The sequence below is a fragment of the Malus sylvestris genome, chromosome 17 (assembly GCF_916048215.2).
Source record: "Malus sylvestris chromosome 17, drMalSylv7.2, whole genome shotgun sequence".
NCBI lineage: Eukaryota > Viridiplantae > Streptophyta > Magnoliopsida > Rosales > Rosaceae > Malus > Malus sylvestris.
This window is the reverse complement of record NC_062276.1, coordinates 16,101,512-16,120,756: the sequence shown is the minus strand read 5'-3', so window position 1 is coordinate 16,120,756 and position 19,245 is coordinate 16,101,512. Positions and strand designations below refer to the sequence as shown.

General features: G+C 38.4%; 2 protein-coding genes across 2 annotated transcripts; both read left to right on the top strand.

Moving 5' to 3' along the window:
• Positions 1 to 12,097: 12,097 nt before the first annotated feature.
• On the top strand, positions 12,098 to 13,218 carry LOC126610201 (jasmonate ZIM domain-containing protein 1-like). The gene is made up of 2 exons (XM_050278194.1): positions 12,098 to 12,817; positions 12,931 to 13,218. The coding sequence occupies exons 1-2, from the start codon at positions 12,168 to 12,170 to the stop codon at positions 13,052 to 13,054; spliced, it is 774 nt and encodes a 257-aa protein (XP_050134151.1). The 5' UTR covers positions 12,098 to 12,167; the 3' UTR covers positions 13,055 to 13,218.
• Positions 13,219 to 14,104: 886 nt separating this feature from the next.
• On the top strand, positions 14,105 to 15,681 carry LOC126610200 (uncharacterized). Its single transcript, XM_050278193.1, has 2 exons — positions 14,105 to 14,634; positions 14,839 to 15,681. The coding sequence occupies exons 1-2, from the start codon at positions 14,395 to 14,397 to the stop codon at positions 15,517 to 15,519; spliced, it is 921 nt and encodes a 306-aa protein (XP_050134150.1). The 5' UTR covers positions 14,105 to 14,394; the 3' UTR covers positions 15,520 to 15,681.
• The last annotated feature ends 3,564 nt before the right edge of the window (positions 15,682 to 19,245 follow it).

Below are 19,245 nucleotides of genomic sequence, written 5' to 3'. Positions count from 1 at the left end.
AGATTCTAATGATCATTCATGTGTATTTTCCTCCTAATCATTACTCTTGTATTCAACAAATGGCTTTCGTCACCCTCAGGTGTTGGCCAACATGTGCCTATCCGGGTATTCGGGGAATATCTGGGTCGGGACATGTCAGATTGATATCAGAGCCTAACCCTGGCCATGGTGTGCCTACGAGGTCGTCGGGCCCCTTAAGGGGGGTGGATTGTAAGATCCCACATCGCCCAGGGGAGTGATCCTTATATGTATATTCTCATCCCTACCTAGCATAAGGCATTTTAGGAGCTCACTGGCTTCGGGTTCCATCGGAACTCCGAAGTTAAGCGAGTAGTGCGCGAGAGCAATCCCATGATAGGTGACACACTGGGAAGTTGTCGTATGAGTTCCCATAAACAAAACCGTGAGGGTGTAGTCAGGGCCCAAAGCGGACAATATCGTGCTACGGTGGTGGAGTGGGCCCAGGATGTGGTGGACCCCAGGCTAGGATGTGACATTGCATCCTCAGATCCCCTTAAGCCCTGAACTCTGCAAATCAAAAGCTTTGCAAAACAGACTTGGCAAATCATTCACCCACTCTTCATTCCAACTAATATGGTAAGAACTTAGAACTTGTATCAGTTAGTTTAGTTAATAAATTTTAATTAAATTAATTTTAGAGTTAGGGTTCGTTTGAATCAAAGATTCAAAAGGGGAACTGGGTTAGGGTTTATAATTAATTTTAGGGATAGGGTTTGTGAATCAAAAGGGGAACTAGATTAGGAACCACCCAAGTATCAATTTAAGTTCTAAATTATTAATTTTTTTTAGGAACCACCCTCCACTGTCTTCAACTGCTTCTTTTTGGATTTTGTTTTCTTTATTTATTCACATCCTCATACCAGTTCGTATTGTACTATATTGCCTTGATGTGGTTCAAAATTGTCTTCTTTGGAGTTTGCCAAGTATCGTAATTAAAATGTAGTATATTTAAAATCTGCAAGTATTCTTAAACACATGATAGAATCTGTATGAGTGCATGACCTGTCAATAATTTAAGGAAATAGATGTGCTAGGAGCTTAACAATGCTTATCTTGATATATAACTTAAACAAATTGTGCATTATGAAAGATGTATACATATATACTTTCTTTAATGCTTGTGTTGTAGATTGGTGCTACTGTTGCATATGGTTAGACAAATTGGGTAAGTATTGAATCGTATGGTGGAAGGTGAATGGTAACAAGTATCCTATCTTGGCCGCAATTGCAAAAGATATTCTTGCAATTCAAGTTTCGACCGTGGCATCAGAGAGTGCTTTTAGCACCGGTGGTCGAGTGATTTCGGATTTTAGGAGTTCTTTAACTCCTAAATCGGTGGAGGCCTTGATATGCATGCAAAATTGGTTGAGGGGCGATAACATTATTACTTTGAAGGATGATGCACCTTCGATTGACCACATTGAATTCTATGAAAGTGTTGAATCAGGTAAGTATATCATTTGAAGTAAAAGAACTTTCTTCGTTTTCTTTTTTTTTCAACTAAACATCAATTATATTTTTTGTGTTTTGTATTTTGTAGAGTTGGCCAATTCGACTTCAAGCATTGCCTCTCTTACTCTTGATCCGCAACCACAACAAGCTCCAAAGCAATCTCAAGGTTCTAGTTCACAAAAACCTCCATTTTTTGCGTTTACAAGGTGCAACTTCACAAGTAGTGCCTTCTCAAGGCCGTTTACAAGCTCAAATGCCTCATAAATCTTCGAAGAATAAGTGTCCAAAAGGAAAATGAAAGGCAAAAATTTGAAACTTGAACGATGCAAAGTAAGTTGAAAACCAAGACTTTGTTGAATTCCATGAATCATTTATTTATTTTTTTGTTGTACTAATGCCATAAGACATTTTGACATTGAACTTTGTTTGAAACTTTGAAGTTTGAACTTTAGTTGTATTATAGCAAACTTAACTTTTCAATTGAGTTGTAGTAAAGTATTGTGATTGGTGATCAAGTTGAATTTTAGTAGATGTGATGCGTAAGGATTTAAACTAATTGATGTATTGGATGTTGTCTTAATTTTAGTAGTTGTCATTTGCTGCTATTTTTCTATAGTTTTGCTGCATTTTTTATGTTGTTTTGATGCTATTTTTTGTTGCAATTTTGCAGCTGTTTTTGCTGCAGTTTTGCTGCATTATTGTTGTTGTTTTTGCTGCAGGTTTATTAATTAATATATGAAGAAAATATGACCCTCTTATGTGTAAATAAGTGTATAGTTTCAATTGTACATTTTTTTTCTCAAAAACCAAATCGAAACCATTTGAAACCGCACCGAGCAGTTTTGTTTCATTTCGGTTTTGGTTTCAAAACTGCACCGGACTGCATTGCAAAAAAAAATTCAATTTCTGTTACAATTTTACTCGAAATCACACCGAATCATACCAAGTCCACCCCTATAATATACGACGACGTAAATTTCGGGCAAGTTCCCACTAACCAACCATACCAGTATCCAATTATTCATGCCTGCTGGCTGATACGGGCACTAAATAATTGCCAATAAGTAAATAAATAAATAACACTAGTACAAAGACAAACAAGGAAACATTTATCATGGGCCCTCAAACAGTCAAACTCTCAACTTTTTTGACCTGTCTACTCTAAATTGAATGATTCCCCGTTACCATTAGTCCATCCTTCTCTGTCCTACCACCACATTCTCCCAACTAAAAAATTAACATATTTCTTTACCTTTTCAGCATTATTTATGGTGATGGGTGACCTGACCTTCCAACAAAGACTAAACAATGATATGAAAGGTACCACGTTTATAATATGCATGGCTGCTACTTTGTTGCTAAATTTTACTTTTTATATTTTTTTGTTAAGCATTAGTATTATTTAATTCGTTTGATTTGACGTTAAAAATTAAGAAGAATATACAAAAAGAAAAAATATGTGTCCAAATAATACTACTTAATAATAATACGTACAAACGTTCAGGAGGTGAAACTTTTTTATGTATTTAGAAAAAAAATTGCATGTATTTAGAATGCCTGATAACTTTTCGGGTTATAAGATAAATAAACATTAAAATTAATGTGTCTTTTTAAAATCTAATAAATAAAAGAATAAATATATGTAAATTAATGTGTTTTTAAAAATAATCATTTTGTATTACGGTTTAGCGGTATTTCTTCTCAGTTGTAAGTAAGAGGTCTTTAACTTGATTCTTGACAAAGATAAATTTAAATCATATTATTATTAGTCAATTACGAGACTACATCCATCTCTCAGTAATATAGATAATATTATTTATTTATAACAACAAAATCATAAATACATGTTTTATAATTCAAATGAATTATAACAATACCTGTCCATAATATTCCAATTACTCGGCAAAGAGAAAACTGTGGAATTACGTGACGTTTTAAGTTTTATATTCTCTTTTTTCTTTGGCCCGAATTGTCAATGTCGATCAACATGCATGAACATGGAAATTAGGCCATTTAATTAAAAGACTGGTGAGAGGATTCTCTCCGAATTTACTTTACGGGGATTCTAAGAATCTCTAGACTCTAATCTTTTATCGTATAACGTATATGTAGTTTTCGTTAAATATTATATGTATTTAATTTTAAATAAAAAAATTAAATGATTTCTGATTGCACTATATATGATAAATGATTAAGATGTGAAGATCCTTAGAATCCTCACAATTTGAATCTGGATGGGATCCAAATCCAACAACATACTACGTTGCAAGTTTTAGATAATTTTGTTTTTTTGGGTTTTATTAGAGGTTTCACATAGAGATTATAGTCACTTTAAAAATCTCATTTGACACAAAATTTTCATAATTAGAAAGAAAAATACATTTGTGAGGAGTATAAAATGAGATTTAGGAAGTGCTAATAACAGTTTCCTTCACATATTGTATTGTTAAATAACTTATGTACCCAAATATATAATGACTATTTATGCCACATAATATTTTAAAAAGAAAATTATGTTTTTAATACACCTCACATTGGCATTATCAGAGACTATGCAACACAAAGTAAGATAAAAACCAAAACCCAAAACAAAATTCAATAATTCAATAATTCATAATCTAAATTGAGATAATCTTGCATCACATATTAATCAATGATTCAATGAATCAATATATGTAAATGGAATCATGCGGAGAGAATGGAGAAAAGAAATACGAAATGGCGAGAGAAATATGGTTTCTTTTTGGGTAGGTTCCTAAAAAACTCATAACTTAATTAAACTAAAACAATAAAAACCAATGGAACCCTAAACAAGGACTTGGATTCTCTGCCCTCCCATTTCGGTGCCCTCCTCGTGCCCTCCTGTTTTGTGTGGTCACAGTTAATCCATGCTAACATTTTATATTGTTTTTTATAAAAATAATAAGACAAAAAAAAAATAGTAATATAAAATATTGACGTGGCTTAACCGTGACCACAAAAACAGGAGGGCACAGAGAGGGCACCGAATTGGGAGGGCAGAGAATCCAAGTCCCCTAAACAATGAACCACCTAGCTACTGCCTAGGATGCGTAGTCAGGCCTAGTCTTTCTACACGTTTTAGCCAAAACCTCATCGTTCGTTCACGGTCTAGATGTCCGCCTAAGCCGATTTTTAGAACAATGATTAGATTGTTTTGCTTCAAGCTCTCAAAATATTTTCTCTATCCACATTCAGTAGTCAATGTAATTGCTTGATTTACTCTTTTGGTTGTAGTGAAAGGATATGAAGTTGTATGAAACAGGAGCTTGTGGACAACCATTAGTAGAGTTACCATTATTTTGATGTGATTTGTTAAGAAATAATCACAATATATAGGGTTTAGAAAATTGAAATAGGATTTTGATTGAAAATCATACCTCAAACCAGTCCAATGGTGTGGATAATCCATTTTTTTAATATGCATGAAGAAAATAAGGTGAGTTAATTTAAAAATCATACTTTAAACCAGTCAAATGGTGTGGTTAGAAAATTGAAATAGGCTTTTGATTAAGTGATTAAGTCTAAGCATACGGGAAACTTCCTCTTAGGAAGAAATGGTTGGTGATGAATATTCGAAGAAACTTCAAAGATAATCAACCGGATAGACCCAATGGACTAAAATGTACAAAAGACAAAGTAAATATGTACACACGTCATGTTTTATTGTGTTTGTGTTTTTTCCGTTGTTAAATTGTATGAAATTCTTACCACCACGGGATGGTTTAGTAGTTGAGAACGAAGTCCAAGTCACTATTACACACAACACATCTTGGGTTCGATTCTTGGTAACAGTGAATCGCACGATGATGGTCAGGAAGAGGCTGAAATGCCTATTTGAGTCATCATGACCCCCGAAATGGTGGACTACCATGATGAAGCCACTAACTCATCGTCTTTTTTAAATAATAAAAAGAAAAGTTGTATGAAATGGTTAATTGAAGTGTTAATGGAGCAATAGTCTCTGAATGTTTTGGTCCCTGAACTAAACATCATTAAGTATTAATTCTTTCAACTTATTACAATGTGTAGTAATGATCCTTATAACTAATTCTGTTGGAATTTTCTTTCATTTTTTTTGTTCCTTTAATTACTTTACTTTGATTGAAATTTGTAATGGCGTTGCTTAAAATTACCATTACTCTCAACATTGTAACAAAGTCATGACCAATACTTACTAAGTTTTAGTTTACAACCAAAGTTCCCAATAGACCAAAATCTAGAGAATAATGCTTTAAGTTTCTCTTGAAATCATATAACTCAAAACAAATGAGTATTAGGATGATTGACTTTTCAAGAGAGAATAAAAATACGTATTTCTACTATGTGGTTAAACCAAATTTCGTGAACACCAAATCCAACAAATAAAACATGAAATGAACATTGTAATTTACGTAGAAAAAGGTAAATCTGTAACTTAGTATTATGGTCTAGTGACATTCCTCTTTACATGTAAGTAAGAAGTTTTAGGTATAATTCTCACTAAAAGCGAAGTTGAACCAATCCCATTGTAAGATTTAACTCAGTCTCCATCCCCATAGCGTAGGTACTACCGTTTGTACAAAAAGACAAACCTATATAACTATTTTAATGAAATGTTGTGTGGTTATATAGGTTTAATTAAATGTATTGTGGTTACAAAGAAGCAAACAAATAAACATTTAATTAAACTATTTTACGTGTTGGACAAAAATAAAAGATATAAACTATTGGGAAATTTTATTTGAACCCATCTAACATCTTTCTACATCCAACTTACTCTCTATACTTATATTATTTTTAACTAAAGAATTAATATCTCTTTAAACCTTATTACATAAAGTATCCTATCAAACCCAATTAAAAAGTATATTTATCTTTACACCCATTATAAAATAAAATCTCGAAGAAACTTGAAAGTAAAAGAACTTTTGAGTCCTTTGTCTCCCCCTTGAGCTCTTTAGAAACTGAGCTTTTTGTTTTTCAAATGTCTCTCTGCAATTTTTTGCTTCACTGCATTTTACTTGATTTTTTGGTAAAGTTTCAAATTTCTACTGGAGCCGCGTATAGCATTATATCATTTTTTCATGGCTGCTGTTTTTGTTTATGTGTGTTTCGGTGTTTGTGTGTTTGTTTTTCTGCTGCAATTATTGAATTTTATTTGATGAAAGAAATTCATCAAACCTGCACTCACTAACATGCAATATCCCAAGCAATTTATTAGAAGGATAACAAATGTTAACCAGAACGACAACAAATTGTAATATGAAGTTGAAGTGAAGGGTTTTGTATAGGAGGACAGACTAGCATGGCAACAACTTTCGCTTTCTGATATGCCAAAGCCAAACAAATTGGGAAATTTGGAAAAATAACCAAATTTCGGATCCCAAATAGAATTCTAACCATCATTTTAAATTTTTAATAATTATAACTAAAAGTTGATATGAAAATACTAATACACCCTTAAAATAAAGTTTTCTAAAAAAAAAACCAAAAAACAAAAGGTTCGACTATCTTTTACCATCATCTTTGTCATTTCTAGACGATAATCCAAAACCACATAAATCCAACCCAAGCACAACCAGCCATGGCATGCAACACGATCCCTCTATCTTCCTTCTTCTCTTCCTCTTTTATACTCTCCCACACAACCTTCGTTTAGTTCCAAATCCCCAAAATTTTTTCGACCTCCTCCACATGAAGACGACTCCACTCTCAATCTCGGTCAGCTTCCTCCTCTGCTCTTCAATTTCTAATTTTCAACTATGACGATGTAATCCTTGAGTTCGAGCACTTGCACCACCAAGCTTACAACGAGGTATTCACTCACTTCAGTGTCCACTGCCCTTCTTCAACATCTCAGCCCCTCAATTAGGACCTCCACTTCTAAGATCAGCTCCAAAACCAAATCGTTGGTGAAAAGCCCAAAATGCGATGGTCCCTTCTCTTTTTCTCTCATTTTCTCCAAAGGTTGAACTTTGGATTTTGTTTTCTTGTACGATTGAATTGAGGTTTTGGGTTGTTTAAGGAACTTCAAGGAGCACAGGTGGCTTTGAACTTATTCAATTCTAATTCGAATCTCCTGATCTTAATTGAATCTTGCTTTGTTTAATTTCCATGGATGACTTTTTTTTTTTTTTTGAGAAAACTTTATTTGAATGGTGTATTAGTACTTTCATATCAACTCTGGTTATAATTATCATAAATTTAAAAAGGGGCTAGAATTCTATTTAAGGTCCAAAATTTGGTTACTTTTCCAAATTTCCCAAACAAATTACAAATAATTCTACTTTTGATACAAAAAGGTCTTGTATATCAATACTTTCACTACGACTATTGTAGAAAGTTTAACAAGTTATGTGCAGCCCTGTTGACGAAAAAAGAATTGAAACCCAAATATTCATTTTCTACGTTCTAAAAAAAATTGAAATAAGATGAGCAAAAATTTCCATAAATCGAGTCATATCTTTTTTGGAGAATTTAAAATTTAAAAATCACCATCCATTAATAAAACAAAAACTTATTTTTCTCTATAAAAGCTATTAGGGTTTTAGTCATAATGAACACAGGATAAACAATGAGTGATAGTAAAATTTAATTATAGTGTGGGTTTATTGATAAATTTTAATTTTATTATAAATTTCATTTTGTACTTGATGGTAATTATGCAATAGGACAAAAAAGATAATTTACATTTAAAATTTAAGTTGAGTGTAAAAAAAGGTTACATGGGTTTAAATAAATTTTTTTCTAAACTATTTTACGTGTTTCCTAATGTTGTCCTTTCCAATGGCAGGTTCTTACGCATTACTCACCCGTTTGCCACTGAAGACACCATTTTCTGTCCAACTTGCATGTGTTAGGTAATGCTGCCAACATTTATCTTGAGCCAAAATTGAACTCTTCATGTAGCTTTCGTAGACAAAACAGAATCGGGGTCGTCTTTCATTGCAAGTAGCAATTTCTATCTTATTATAATCACAATTTCATATTGTAGAGAAATTTTTCATTATGATGGGAACATAAGTGGTACACCATGTGCTTTAATAGAAGTAATGAAAAATTTTATTTTTTAAGTTATTAACTTTTTTACACATATATCACACCATTTATATAGTAACATGTGATGTATTATCCCGTGTACCGGTCACACTGAAAAATCTGCGACGACGTGAAAGCAGGACCACTACCAACTAGGTTGCGACCATCCGCCGAATGTTGTCCTATTTCGACACGTGGCAACCGCGATGCGCCACTATGGTAACCTGACTAAACTGCGCAAAAACCCGAATTGAATTTAAAACTGTCTTTGCATCACGTGCTGCTGGAGGAGAGCCTAAGTCTCGAATCTCGAGGAAGAGGAACAGCCCCAGCGCTCAGTTGTCACGCGTGGTCCCCCCAACATGTCGGTCGCTGTCGGCACAGAAACGAGGAACCGAACTCTCCGTCTCCACCAAACCCTTGTTTGTGATGAAATGACCGATATACCCCACATTTTCCTAGAGCTACAAAAATTGCCATTGTTTTTTTAAATTCCTTTTGTTATCTATATGTGGTTTGGTTTGAACCGCACTAGACCGTTATATTGTAATTGAATTGGTCCTAGTGTTGAAGTAAAATTTATTTACTCTGGATTTATCTCTTTTAAATAATTAAAAATGCTTTTGATTAACTAAATTTAATTTTATTTCAGTGGAACCACTTCTCAATATACTTAGAAGGATAATGCTATGTACATCAAATTTTCAAACTAAATTTGCAAATCAAATGACGTATCACAAATAAGGAATAAGCACGTTAATCAATTCTTAAGTAATATTCCAATTATCAGCAATTACATCATTTGGTTACAAAATTTGATTTAAAATTTTAGTTTACCTATCATTATCCGTACTTATAATTAGAAAATAAATCATTCATTTGTAGCGCAATAACAACCTAGTCTTGTACTTTTTTTGGTAAAACGATATTATTTTACTACCTAGAGATGAATTTAGGCTAAATTGCACAATTAGCTAGCTATAATAAAATGGAATTATGATTTTGACTTAACATGTCTTACTTACAAGTGCATAAGTATATCACCAAACTGTTGTACTAGTGGCTTTTCAACCCTTCGCTCGACTTCTTCCCAAGCAGCTGTTTCAGCACCATTTTCTTCCTTTTACTCGCACCCAAGCGTAGATTCCTTGCTGCAAGCAAATTGGGCAAGTCCAAGGCCATTACTTTATAATAAGCGAATCAAACTGAACTCACAAGCAGCTGGAGGCAAATTATCCCGAATCAAGATCGGCCTACTTCTACTAACCTCCTCAAAATCAGATTTCAACCGATTTAAGAATGAAAGCGCCTCTGATGCAAAATAATATGTTCTTTCTTCTAACAAAACTAAAACTTTTGAATCAGAGATTCAATGGATGAAGAATAAGATGGGATTTCGATTCAAAATCGAGTCTAGGAGGAGATGCATACTAAGTTGGGTCACATATTCGACCTGATAGTTGCATTTGGCTAGGGTGACGAAGAAGTCGAGGTCGTGGGTGGGGTGGGCTGGGATGGTAGCTGTTGACTCGATATTGGCTGGAATAACTAAATATGTCAAGAATTATGAGTTTCATGTTACTTTTCCTCCTACTAAGATACATGTTAGATCTAGGGAATCCCAATTTGATTGAATGGGACGACAATTTCTCAATCAAAATCAATAAAAACAAAATTTTGATCAAATCACACATTTGAGTTAAATTGGAGATGGAAGTCTTATTTCGTTTCTCGACGGTGAAGTAAGACTAAGCTCATGAGCTTATTATCCTAAGTTTGAACAAGTTGATAGGATCCTATTTTTTACGTTCTCATGTCGCTTCCGTGTGGTGATGTGAGGGCATAAAAAAGGAAAGAGAGAGAGGATAATTTATTTGATCATATAGTTTTTGCTCCAAGCATATTGCGCCCTTGAGCTTTCTATTTGAATGTATCAAAATACCTAGGGGTGGGTTCGGTTTAATTCGGTTCGGTTTTTTGCCAAAACCGAAACCAAACCGAAATTTCGGTTCGGTTCGGTTCGGTTCATTTTTTTTTCGGTTTTTTTCGGTTCGGTTTTTTTTCGGTTCGGTTTTTTTCGGTTCGGTTTCGGTTTTTTGTTTTTTTTTTCTTTCAAAAAATGAAAAACATTGAAATTTTAAATTTTAACGTATCCAACACAATCATAACACAAGCATTCTAACTATAATCAAAGACAATGAAAATAAACATTTAAAGTTGAACTAAAATCATCAATCAAGTCTTCCAAAGTCCAAACTAACAACATCACAACACAAAAATCGTACAAATGATTTAGAAAAGTTAAATTGTATGATGTTGTTCAAAGATCAGGGTTGTGTTGCTTGTAACTGCATGTTGACAACTTGATTAGTAAAAGAAATGCGTGGGTGGATTTATTTAGTGTGTGTTGGATTCTTTTCCATCACAAATTCCCTAAGTAATCTACCCGAAATAAATGTTTATAGATTCTGTTACATGTTATATGAGAGTAGATTTGGAAAAGAAAGCTGAGACAAAAGTAGACAGTGCTATGGAGATGGATGTAAGTACTTCAGGATGAGGTTTGGCTCCGGAACCTTATATGGGGGATAAATAATAGGTTAGGGTTTAAAGTTTTTATAGGACTTTTTTTTAATATTTTGAGCTTAAAGTTTGGCAACACATTGGGTTTAGCATATTTTAACTTACAAATTGGGTTTAGAAAATAATATCCAAAACAAATAATTAAATAAAAAAATTAATTTAATTAATTCGGTTCGGTTCGGTTTGGTTCGGTTTCTAGATCACTAAAACCGAACCGAACCAAAAGAATTCGGTTCGGTTCAGTTTTTTCAATTCGGTTCGGTTTTTTCGGTTTCGGTTCGGTTTGGTTTTCGGTTTTTTTCGGTTTTCGGTTTTCTGAACCCACCCCTAAAAAGACCCAATGAATTGAGATTTTCTTATTAGGTTAGGTCATTTTAGGGCAAGAGGATCATTGGAGTAAAGACAGCGAAAATAGTGTTTCTGAGTGGTGCGGAGCTCGTATTAGATGACAGAGTGGTGACCCACTTCAACGGTGAGGTCGTTGCCAAACAGAAATCCTTTTTTTTTTAAATCTTTTGGTTTGTAAAATTTTAAAAATCTTTTAAATTTATTTTTATTATTATCCACACTTTTTTTTAAATGGATATTTTTAGTTTTGATATTTATTCACGTGGCACTAATATTGTGGTTTCGCAATGTCCATGTAGGCAGATAACAGAAAACTAACAACTTGAGAGGGAGGTCTGACATTGTAACGAATTCATAAATTAATATATAACATTACAATGTCCAAAGATGAGGTATGAGTTTATTGCACGACTCAGAGTCGAAGTTGTAAATATATACCCTTATTTTTATTATGAAATATAGTTTAAAGGGCTTTTTCGTAAAAAAAACATATAGAAGGTCTGACCGCCTATTCCACGTGTTTGAATCCTGTCTACTATCATCCTATCCTTTTACCATGTTCTTTCCTCCAAATTTTGTAATGCCTAAAAAACGTGCTTGAAAAACCCCCAATAAAAAAAACCAAAACGAAACCCATTAGCCAATTAAATCCTTATTATATTCAAAGACAATGGTGGTTGTAAAGATTCAAAGAAAATTGTGAGGCAGCCTTACTTGACTTCCCCATGTATGATATATATTCCTCTCCTCCTCCCACCCCTCTAATCCCACCATTAAGCAACGATCACCAAGGTGTTTCATCAAATCTCGCTCTCAATTTTTTTCATCGAAAATTTCCGTCGCAAAAGATATCAGATATGGCAGCTGAAAAGTTGAATTTTTCACAGACATGCAACCTGCTGAGCCAATTCTTGAGGGAGAAGAGAACCCTGCAAGTCGTCCCTCCCACAACAATGAACTTGCTGACGACCATGGAGGCTGCTGATTCGAACCCAGCCCATCAGGCGGCTCAGACTCCATCATCAAAACCCAATATGGAATTGTTTCAGCACTTCACCAAAGGCCCAGAAGCGGTTTTGGGAGATCAGCAGCCTGGATCTGCTGCCCCGATGACTATTTTTTTCGGTGGGCAGGTGCTGGTTTTCAATGATCTGCAGGCTGAGAAGGCAAAAGAGATTATGGATTTGGCTACAATTGGAAGCTCCAAGAGTTCTGGTCGGTTTGTGGAGAAATTGGCTTCTGGGAATCAGTCGAATGTTGTCGCTAAAAATAATTACCAGGAAATTCAGAAGGTGCAACCCCAAGCAGCTGCGTCAGATTTGCCTATTGCTAGAAGAGCTTCGCTTCACAAGTTCTTGGCTAAGAGAAAAGAAAGGTGAAGCTACTTTCCAAAATTATTTATTTTCTGAAAATTTTTGAGCAAAAAGCGAATCAAATCATGCATGCATGGTTGAATATTTACCTAATTAGGTTATTTTAATTTTTCAGGGTGGCAGCAATAGCACCATATCAACTGAACAACCAGAGAGCATCATCTCCTGCCAAAAGTGACGAGCAAACGAGTTCGAGGGCAGAAGACCAAAGTTCAAAGCAGCTTGAGCTCAGGCTATAGAGATATAATTGGCTCGCAGTTTTTATTAGATTTTGAGTTTACTATTATATATAGGGTGGAGGCTTATGATTTCCTGTCCTTATGCGCAAAACTTATTCTTCCATCTTAAATTTTGTAATTATTATTTCTATCAATGAGATTTGGATCCATAATCCATTTCTGCATATTGCCAGTAATCAGTAAGGAGGATTCTACGGTACCGTGTTAAAAAATAATGTATCGATAGCCTTTAATAATTTTTTAAAATTATCTTAAATTATTGATTAAGTTCGATGAATGATCTTGACGGTTAGATACAATTTTTTTATTAATAAAAAGGCTTCTAGTTAAAATGATTCTTGAGATTCTATCATATTGATTTCTGAGTTTGTCTATTGTTAATTATTTTGGTCATTCTTCAAAACAAATTGTTAAATAATGATCAAAATGACAAAAATACCTGTGGAGCCAAAAATATTCACTAGGCGACACGTGGACTTTTGGACAAAAGAGGACAAAAATACCCTCGAGGCATACCGGGTTTCCTACACGCGAGCAGTAGAGAATCATTTTTTCAACCAAGTCAAAAGTGCCCAAAATAGGTATCAACTAAAACCTAATTTATTCATATATTTCCCATTTCATTATTTAGCTAATCAATTAGCTAAATAATATACTTATTCCTTTCATATTTCATAAAATCATAATAATTGACTAATTAAGGGATTAATTACCTAATCAATCCCTTAATTGTCAATTTGAAACATCCACTCAAACCTAAAAACACAAGAGGGCCGGCTATCCCATTCAAAACCTAATCCATTACCTTTTTTCTACCTTTTCCCACCATTTCTTCCTTTTTATTAGCCAATTATACAAAAAACCACCAAAACATTCATTTTATGTTTAATAGCCAAATAAATTGGCTAATTAAACCTAAAAACCCTAGCCACCTTCTATCCCTATAAATATACTCCCATTCTCACCAAAAAGCTAATTCCAACACTTTGGCAAAAATCCCAAAATTCTCTAAACACTATTTCTCTTTAAATTCTAACTTTGGCATCGGAGGTTCTTCGGCCAAAGCCCCCCCCATTCATCGTGGGCGCGTGAGGCTCTTGGCCTTAACCTAAGGTGTTAATTGTTTTGTAGGTGCAAAATCGTCCAAGATCAAGGAGGAAGAAATTTGCATCCACAAATTGGTGCTTTTATTGAGAGTTGAAATCCATACTCGTAGAAGACTCTCGCACAAAAAGGTTTTTTCTTTATTTTCTAGTCCATTTGAATATTTTTCATACGTTCTTATTATTAGAATTTTTTACTTGCAAAGGTTCTTTGATAAAACGTATAAGCAAAATATAATGGCTAGAAATTTAGAAAATTCCACAAGTGAAAATTCTAATGTTCAAGAAATGGGATTGCGGAGATCCGTGAGGCTAAATGCGACAATAAGGGGAGCGGCATCATCATCACGAGCTTCCACCATGGGAACCACCGTGGTGGCTACCTCGGTAGCCACCCGCGGCGAGGTCCATGGTGCCTCCACCACGGCCACCATGGGAACCACCGCGGTGGCTACTTCGGTAGCCACTCGTGGCGAGGTCCATGGAGCCTTCACCACGGCCCGGAGATCCGTGAGGCAAAATGCGACAATAAGGGGAGCGGCATCACCACCACGAGTTTCCACCATGGGAACCACCGCGGTGGCTACCTCGGTAGCCACCCACGGCGAGGTCCATGGTGCATTCACCACGGCCACCATGGGAACCACCACGGTGGCTACTTAGGTAGCCACTCGTGGCGAGGTCCATGGAGCCTTCACCACGGCCCGAGCCGTGCCATCCAAGGCTCACGGTACCAAGACCACGATCCAAGCCGTGCCATCCAAGTTTACGTGGACCCAAGCCCAAGCCTCGCATTCACATGCACCGCGCATTGAGCAGCCTGCTTCCGTGATCCAGCCTGCTTCCGTCAAGCAACCCACTCTCACGGCCCAACCTGCTCCTGCCGAGCAGCCTGCTCTCGTGACCCAGCCTGCTCCCGACGAGCAGCCCACTCCCGTGGCCCAGCCTGCTCCTGCCAAGCAGCCTGCTCTCGTGACCCAGCCTGCTCCCGACGAGCAACCTACTCCCGTGGCCCAGCCTGCTTTCGTCGAGCAGCCCACTCCGGTGGCCCAGCCTGCTCCTGCCAAGCAGCCCACTCCCGTGGCCCAGCCTGCTCCTGCCAAGCAGCCTGCTCTCGTGACCCAGCCTGCTCCCGACGAGCAACCCACTCCCGTGGTCCAGCCTGCTTCTTTCGAGCAGCCCACTCTCACGGCCCAGCCTGCTCCCGTGGCTTTCCAAGCAACCCAAGTCGGCCCAAGACTATCTCAACCATCCGGACCTACCATCGAGCCGGGGGCATTCTCACCACATTTTTTCGCGGATTTGACATTTCCCAACTCAAATCTCGCGCCCGGAGTCTACCACCTTTCCACTGCCCAATGAGGCGCATTCCTTCCAAGCTCTTCCAATCCAAATGGCGAACAACACTTGTCTCGACAAGTCATAGAGTTGACGAGCGCCCTTGCACAACAGAAAACCTTGGTGAATCAACTTTTGCAACGTATCGGGATCCAACGTGCCCCGAACGAGGTATCCCGAAGTAGGACAAGGGCAGACGAACATTTCCAGCAGCGTCCCGGTAAGCAGTCACTCGACCAGCCATGAGCCGAACGTTTTGGCAGTGTACATTCCCGTCTTAGAGTGCGAAGGAGCATGCACTATCGACTAGGCCCACAGATAAGCATACATTCACGGTTGGGGTCATACTCCGATAGTCAACATGAGCAACCTTCCGGGCAAAGTGTCTATTCGCAGCTAAGCCCACAAGGAGTGTCATCCACCTCACATCAGAGTAGGCAGCACGACGGACAGAGAGAAGCAGTCACTCAATCCAGCTCAAGTTCAACCAGCAGTCTGCAAAGAACTCGCTCGCCTACTAGGAACGCACCACATGCACTGCATCCGCGGCATAGACGAGCCAAACACATGGAAGAGCAGCCTAGACCAGCAAGTCATGACTGGGGGCAGCCGAGAGCTCCGCTACCCCAACAAAGGCAAATTCAGGAAGAAGTAGAGAGACTCTTGACCAAGCGATTGCATGATTTCCAACGCAACGAGGTCACCGACGAGGCACTACGACGGAACATAATCAACATAAGCAGGTCACCCTTCACGGAGGAGATCGAGGAGGCAGAGCCTCCACGAGAGTTCAGCATCCCACATTTCACATCTTTCAAAGGGGATGAAGACCCGGAGAGACACTTAAAGCGCTACCGAAGAGCAATGATCCTTTATCGAAACAACGATGAGCTTATGTGCAAGATATTCACCACCACTCTACAAGGCGAGGCGCAAGATTGGTTCTACACCCTGCCGCCACAATCCATCCGGAATTTCTACGAACTTTCTTTGGTTTTCACCAAAGAATATTCATCCTATCGCTCGATCAAAAAGAAATCTGATCATTTGTTCAACGTCAAGAAGAACCCAAATGAGTCATTTCGCGACTATGTGAGGAGGTTCAAAGTAGAGAAGGCAAAAATAGTCGGATGCAACGACTCGATAGCTAGAGCAGCCTTCCAAAAAGGACTTCCAGCAGACCACCCGCTATTCGGAAAATTGATCATGAAAGATGATCTAACTCTGGCAGACTCTTTTGCTTTGGCAGAGAAGTATGCACTTTGGGATGAGGCTCGCCAATGCACATTCAAGGACTTGAAGAAGTACCCGACATCACCTCCCTAGAAGCAGCAGATGACTTATTCACATGTTTGACGGTATCTAAAGTAGCAATAAGCTCTACCATCATGCGAGAAGAAATGGGGGCCCGACTACCTGTATTCCATAGTTACCTGTATTCTACAGTTCAAAAGCTCTCCTCGATGTTATTAAAAATTCAAAAGCTAACTTTGGCGATAGTTGTTGCAACCCAGAAGCACAAGTTTTACTTTCAAACGCATGCAATCATCCTAATGACGTACTATTCTGCCCAATCCAGACGCGCGACGATAAAGGCGTAGACCCTGGCGAATGTAAAGTTTTCTGACGAACGCAACACTGGAATGACACACTCGAAAGCAAGTTTTGTCCTCGTCACCCTGAAAGATTCTACATAGGAGCAACATGTACCGGCAGTTGAGTACCATTTCTTGCTGCGCATCACACGGCCCTAGCCGACCCTTGCTCAATGATTCAACTCTAGAGTGGCCCAATACCGGCAGTTGAGCATCTCCTGTTGCGTATGACATGGCCACATCTCCACAGCTCCCTACTGCGTCTTCACGCCGAGCCTAGGTGACGCAACAGAGCGGCCCAACGATGCCTCAGAAGTAGCCGAGCACACTCTAGCTGCGCCTACTCCACCCGATGGAGACTTCTGGCATTTGCATGTCGACGACGCAGAAAAGCCTTCATCACTGCCGGCAGAGAAGGCTCCAAAAAGATGGATCCCATCTGGGAAGGTCCGTACAAGATCAGCAGAGTAGGGAGTAAGAGTAATTACACCATCACCACCATGAAGCGGAAAAAAGATTGAAAAGAAATGGATGGCCTACAATCTGAAGAAGTACCATGTGTGACCTCCCGCTACATCAAAACCCGAAGACTCAATAAGCTCGACGGGCACCACCTCACAAGCTGAGGACTATCCAGTTGTTATGCAGTTCCTACCTTACAGCTAAAGTTCTCGTTCGTTTCACTCGTTTTTCAATGAGGAATTTAGAAGTAATCACAACTTGGCTTGGCTGCATGCTTACAACAACTAATCACTCCTGCACTTCAAAAGAAGATTGCGCCCTTCTTAGAGACTCATCGCAGGAATTGCGCCCCCCGAGGGACCAACCATGCTCTCCAGTGCGAGAGGGTAAACCAATTCTCCGACACCCATATGGGTCAGCTCTCCAAGACGGGAGGATAAACTTTACACTCCGAATATCCAGACGTGGATGAGCCTGGCTGCCCTAGTATAACTAGATGCACGATGGCTTGCGCCGGGATTCCTAGAAGTAGCCGCAATGGTCTTTTTCAAGGCTTAGCTAACTGAAGGATTTTGGGTCTCTTGGCCTAATTCGTGGGGAACCGGGCCCTAGAGACGGAGAGGGCACATTACGCAGTACATCCAATGGACGGCTGCCCTGGAATCCTAAAGCTGCTACCGAGTGCACTAAGGTAGCCTACGGATTCCGGAAGACTGCCTACGGCTTGCCCTTCGAGCAGTGAAGCCGCACTAGACTTATACAACCGCACATTCTTGTGAAAGGTTAAACAAGCTAGCGCGCATATACGAAGTTTTATCCACTGCCGACATGCTACGTAGTCGATAAGCTTCACCTCTGCCAAGCGCGGAACAACCTACACCAAGTCCTAAAGTGTTGTGATACTTGCTACGCAACCTACGGAATTGAAGAAAGTCAAGGTTAACAGCCTAGTGGTTACGCTGACTTGTCTGCTTCTGTAAGTAAGGCATCCGGCTGCCAACCCTATGGCTAACAACTTTGCAAAGTTCTACACCAACACCTACGGCTGCATAGGCTACGCGAGTTTGTCTGCTTATAAAAAAGTAGCATGCCTGCCACTGGTCTATCAAGTCTAAAGGTTAGGGCATGAACAAAAGAAGTGAAGATGAAGAAAAACGAAGGAAAACATGTTTATAAACAACTAGCAAAGGCCGAAAGAATTCAAGCAAAACAAAAGCTACAAGGAAAAACAAAGAAAATCCTAAAGGCTACCTAAAATACTACATTACAGCAGCTTGGACATCCCACGACTACTCGGTTGCCACACCTTCAACAGCCGTAACGCTCTTAGCAGCGGCATCATCCGACGCTTCACCCCTGGCTGCCCCAGTCTGGGCACTAACTTCTCCAACTACTTCACCAATGGAAGCCTTAAAAGTAAAAGCAAGCAAGTCTTCCGGAGAAATAGAGAAGCTTATCCACTCTCTTCTTAGCATAAGTAGCGAAACGAAGCTCAGAAATTGCAAGCTTAAGATCTTGAATCTGAGGCGAATCAATCTCAGAAGCAAAGGGAGCAGGCTTTGGCGCCACTTTAGCAGCAGAGTCCACCTTACCACTCTTCATAATAGCAAGTCTCTACAAAGGTGAACCGGACTTGGCTCCCAAAGAACGTCCTGGTACAGACTTCGGCACTGGGGGCATGATAAAACCTTTA